General features: G+C 33.6%; 1 protein-coding gene across 1 annotated transcript; it reads right to left on the reverse strand.

Annotated features, from left to right (window-relative positions):
• Positions 1-704: 704 nt before the first annotated feature.
• Positions 705-4874, reverse strand: LOC124835240 (ubiquitin-conjugating enzyme E2 34-like). The gene is made up of 10 exons (XM_047310143.2): positions 4670-4874; positions 3299-3444; positions 2931-2985; positions 2532-2570; positions 2342-2405; positions 2187-2248; positions 2050-2089; positions 1860-1887; positions 1357-1448; positions 705-1245 (listed from the first exon to the last, which is right to left on the reverse strand). The coding sequence occupies exons 2-10, from the start codon at positions 3353-3355 to the stop codon at positions 966-968; spliced, it is 717 nt and encodes a 238-aa protein (XP_047166099.1). The 5' UTR covers positions 3356-3444; positions 4670-4874; the 3' UTR covers positions 705-965.
• Between the last annotated feature and the right edge of the window lie 821 nt (positions 4875-5695).

A 5695-nucleotide genomic window follows, 5' to 3' on the forward strand; every position in this document is an offset into this window, starting at 1 on the left:
GAAGAAAGAGAGAGAATGAAAACTTGTAATTAGGTCAACCATTTTTTCCACATTCAATGATTGGAAACTTTTTTTTTCTTCTATATATAATTAGAAATAAAGAAGTTTCCTTTTTTTAATTTTTTTTAATTTCTTCTAACTATTATTTTGTTGACACAATTTTTTGTCAACTTTATTTTTTATTAATGTCTCATTTTATTATTTTATTATTTTACTTTTTAAGTTTTATAAATATTTTTTTTTAAATTCAATTAACTATTTCCAATCTAATAATATTTTTTAATCATTATAATAACACTTTACCTTTTATTCTTTTTCTTACGAGAAAAAAGAAATAATAGAATACAATAAAATCCACAACATTTTGTAAAATCTAGTTGAAATATAAAAATAAACCAGAGTCGTGACCCCTAGAAATAAATCCCAATGCTAAAATTTTATTGTGCAACGAAAATCGTTTATTAAAATTGGCCAAAATCAGAAATGAGAAATAAAAAATGGCAATATTCCACATTTCTTCACAGAAAGTGGACACATTCCATTTTGAACGTTTCACTCTTTATATACAGATTGCCATTAAAGGGATAATAGTTTTACTGCAAATTACGTTTGTACGTTTTCTTTTCGTTATTGTTACATATCTCAGTGGTTTAATCGGATATAATTTTAAAAAGCACAATGTAGCCAAGCACATGTGTGCAGTGTGAGCAACAGTACGGTGCAAACCTCAAACATTTAGAAGAAAATGAAAAGTAGCAAACATTTAACTTCTTAACATTCACCACCAAGAAGCTGGCAAAATAGACACAAAGGAGTAAAATCAGCCCTCAACATAGTAAACGCAGCCTCCATGTCCATCATTTCCCTATACAAATTCTGTTAGACATGACAAACTAAGCAGAACATTTGCAGGAGAACACTTTGTGGACCCTTATACCTCCTATAAAGATTTCTTTTGCCTATCATCACAGCTGAAGCAGAGGTAACGCCATTACAACCCCAAAGATGGAGAAGAGTAATAACATCATCCATGTAGGAAATGGTTTTCTGTTTTTCCTCATCTCCTTTAACCCATCCACTCTTCTCGTGTCTTCTCCTGAAGATTCTAATTTGTTCTCCAAAACTGACTTCGAACTCTTGTCAGGAGACGCCTCTGTTGAGACCCGCTCTTGAGCAGCCTGTTCAGAAAGTTGTTGCTGGTTGTACTTCTCCACATACTCAGGGAACATCTTCCTGAATGTTGCGCTGCGTGGAAAATAATCAAAACACCAGGAATCAGTTGTGATAGACAAGTTACAGAGACATTGCTCACTTCCATCTTGAGTTCCATCTGAGTAGCTGGTGCAAAATACTTACTTCTTACAGTTGAAAGAAAGGGAAGATTTTGCTAGACGTTGCTTCTCAGCGGTAGTTGTGTTTACGCTGCCAGTGGTTGGACTGTTGTCCATCTGAAAAACAGAAGTATGTCAGATATCGAAAAGTCTTGATTGAACACTGCATACATGGTGAAGTATCAACTGCACAGGTTAACCATAGTAGTCTACTGATGAACTCTATTAGCTATGATCTACACGTAGCACTTGCAAAATTGGAAAAATCATTTAGCTTTTTTGGCTACAATATAAACAACAAAGACGAGTAATATTGTTGGATTATTGAGTTTCGTGTCAGTGGTAGAATAAGTCCATGGCATGTTGAAGATCACACAGGTTTAACTCTAGCCCCACCCACCAGTACACCATCCACGAAGAAAACCCAGAGAATAAGCAATAAAAAGAGAAATGTCTTCAGAGCAAAGAGCACACAGGAAATGGAAGAAACCTAAAGTTCAATTACAATATGAGGAAACTACAACATACCATGAACGAAAGAAGTCCTGTTAATATGCTGCATTCATAAATTGAAACATCAGTATAAAGCTATAAAGTGAATAATAATCAACATCTACTGTTATTCGCAGATATCAATTCCGCAAGAAAAAAGAATATATAAACACTTTCAAAAGTCAAAGGAGAATAAACTAGAACTTCATAACTAGAGCTTTCTGACCTTGATACAGACCACATGGGATTCCAACTTTCTGGATGAACTGCAAGCGCAACAAATCCCACGTAAATATAAAATTGTAATATGGGTTACTTGTGATATTATTTGTTCTGGGCGGTAACATATAAAAAAGAACATACAGTCGCTCATAGACAAACAGATCTTTTTTTGTGTCATGAACCGTCCATTTGGTGTAGTCATGCTACATTACAGAAAGTTGTAACTTTGTCAAAATTAAAATGAAACAGATAAATGAAAATAGAATGAACAAGCATACTACAGCAAGAAGGATCACCTGATTCCAGGAGGTTTATACGGATATTCAGGGGGAAACTTGATTTTTCCATAGTAATATCCACCTAAAAATGGAGTAAAAGAACAAAAATACTATATAAATTAAAACGCGATTACTTAAATTGGGACATTACAGAATGACAAAGCACATGGTGAAATGGTCAATATGCAATGATCAAAACTTGCTAAACCTGCAAAAGGTGTTCCTTCACTTCCCTCCAACACATAATCTGATGATGCATTAACATACAATAAGGTCAGTATCAAGTATCAACCATTCCATAACAAACAACTTAAAATAAAATTACTGACATTGAAGTAAAGGCTCTACAGCATGGATATAACAACACAGAGAAATCTCAATAAGCACTTAAAGGAGAATAAAATAAGAAAAACTGAAATATATTTCTCTCGTGAACTAAAACTAGATTCTGAGAAAAGCTAAGTTTATCTTATGCACAGGTTATTTTTAGATTATAGAGGAAACTTCATTTCTTTCTTATATATGAGGTTCAACATTTTTTTCTTCTTTCTAAACATTAGAGCTCCACATAAATTAATATATGAAATGTAGTGTGAAACAAACTTACGCCACTCAAGAATATCACTCGGTGAAGGACGAGCCACAACATGAGAAACTGGCTCCTGCAAACACAATTTAAAGTTAAGCATTATTGAGTTGACATATTTTTTAAATACCATCAGTTATTTATCTTTTCATTGCAAAGAAAAGGAAATTCCACGTCAATTTTTAAACTGACCCAAACAATCCACCATAGTAAATTATGCATTTTAGACTAACTAATCATGTAAAAAAGGGAGACAGAAGGAGAAGAATCGCGATAACAGAACAAGCATAACTATACGGCTCCAGCAACAGAATAGGTAGGCTGACACTCTGAACCCCCCAGAAAAATAGTGAAGCGCAAATTTAAATGACAGAACATGCCGGACGTACTTTACAGAGGGCCCTATATTCCTTCTGAAGGCGCTTGATGCATGATTTCTCCGCCATCCAACAAATTAAGCACGGTATCAAGAACAAGGCCCTACGCTACGCTCTGTTATGTTAAGCTCAGATGCAATCTTTGTTTCCGGCAAAAACTGATCAAGAAAATAAATATTAATAAATTGAATATAAATAAAGAAAAACACAATAAAAAGCCACTGTAAAATAGAAGTGGAAATTAATAAAACAATCAACGCCACAAGACCGAAAGTAGATTCTGTGTAAATAAAAGGTGACAGAGACATACGTTCATGCGTGTGTACTCGCTAGCAGAAGTACATAAATTGAAAAACATACAAACACTATAAACTGTCATCATTTAGTTTCAAGGATCAAACCATATTTGATGTAGAGAGTGGAATTAACACAAAACTATTCACAAATGCGATGATAATAGTGGCTAAGCCGATCACTGAATTATTATCTTCTAAACAGAATTCAACAAATCACAATTGCCCCGCTCATCTGTCAACTGATTCGTCATATGACTAACTTTCTCTCTAAGGATCCACTAAGAGCAAGAACAAAAGGTGGAAGATATGCTCTACAAGAACCAGAACAAAAATATCCATCTCTCTCTATAAAAACCATATAGGAGACAGAACATAAACATCACCGTCCTTAAAAGGTTTGAGTTATCACAATTCACAAGCCTATAGGGTGCATCTTCAGAGACATATAACAGTATCTATCAAATTCACACAGCAACACATACTCCCCCTACACTTAGCCCGATAATTTACGGAATGCTTTTAGAATTACACTATCGCCAATTTCCCATGAATTTGTTCTTAAAAGCAGACCACTCCTGTAAATTACACTAATAACCGACAACAGCAGCAAACAAAATTCGTTTAAATCTCAACATATGCCTATATATTGGCCAATTCTAATTTCCGCTCCCAATCACTGTCAGAAAAAGTCCTACCCTAAATTACAACATCTCCCTGGAATTCCTCCTTTCAATACTACGTCCCTTCGATTCCACAACTTCAACGCCAAGCCATTAAACTAATTCTACCCACACAAACCCGATCCGCACAGCGATAAATTGATTATTTGGGTGATGCACTTCCCATTGTATCTACCACCAATTCTAAGGTCAAGAATGACACCCATAAATAATTAATAAATAAAAATAACACAATCAAATAATAAAGATCAAACCTCGATCAAACCCCAACTCAAAAAGAGAAAGAAAAAAATCGATTAAAGATATATAAGAAATTGGAATCTACAAATTAAACTAGGAAAACCGAAAAAACAGAATTGATTGATTCGTTTACGTCGGCATCGAGAGAAAGAGGTGGGGAAATTGACCTGAGATCCAATTTCTGGTTGTCCAATTCGACGCAGAAGAATTGGTTGCGAAATCGGCGTTTAATTATTTTTCCCCCTTTCGGTTACGAAGACAGAGAAGCGAAGGGAACAGAGTTCTAGAAACGACGGCGTTTAGAGTGAGTCTAGAGAGAGAGGACGTGAAGCTGCGTTTCCATAGTTATATTATTGCTGTGCTGGATCGAGTGTTATACAACACTTTCTCCATCACATTTTTCAGACTGAACCTTCCTCTCCATTGACAATTTTACCCCTCTTTACCTTTCCCAAGTTACCCTCACAAATGAGGGTTTTTTCGTACTTTCATCCATTCCATCGTTCATGGAAATTTCTTAACCGTAGGATTCGTGGTACGAGCATTTGACTCTGGCACAGATATCTCTTTTTGGTGAAAATTATTTAGTGGACCGTGAACGGCTAAGATTACGATCTTCCAAAATAGAAATGCATCAAAATAAAAAATATTTATAACATGTAAACGAAATTTTAAAATATTTTGAAATTTAATCGAGTTTTCATAGGCTAATAAAACAATAGTATAAAGCATTAAAAATTAAATGGCTGATCTGACTTATATTGTAATGTTATATACTTTCTTTTTAGTTATAATTGTTATGATATTATCAATTATATATATTTTTTAAAATTATTTTGACACCTAATAAATTTTTATACCCACCTTAATTATATTCACTATTTTATCTTATAATTTAATAAATGCAAAAACTTATTTTTTTTTAATAATTATATTATTCCTTTTGTCAAGTGGTGTTTTGGGTGTCAAAATATTATTTTTTTTTTAAAATTTAAATGATTAAATCAATGATCGTGTAGTTCTAGTCGTAACAAATTGGTATCTCGACCAGGTCAATAACAAACTGATTTTCACACCATTTTATGTTCGTAACAAATTATTTATAATTATTGATATTTGGTTGATTTGTCTAATGAAATCTCTATCTTAAGGATTTGTTATTTGTACCTACCTCCTATTCTCCATTACAAATT

The sequence above is a fragment of the Vigna umbellata genome, chromosome 11, assembly GCF_029865625.1.
Source record: "Vigna umbellata cultivar VRB3 chromosome 11, Vumbellata_1.0, whole genome shotgun sequence".
Classification (NCBI taxonomy): domain Eukaryota; kingdom Viridiplantae; phylum Streptophyta; class Magnoliopsida; order Fabales; family Fabaceae; genus Vigna; species Vigna umbellata.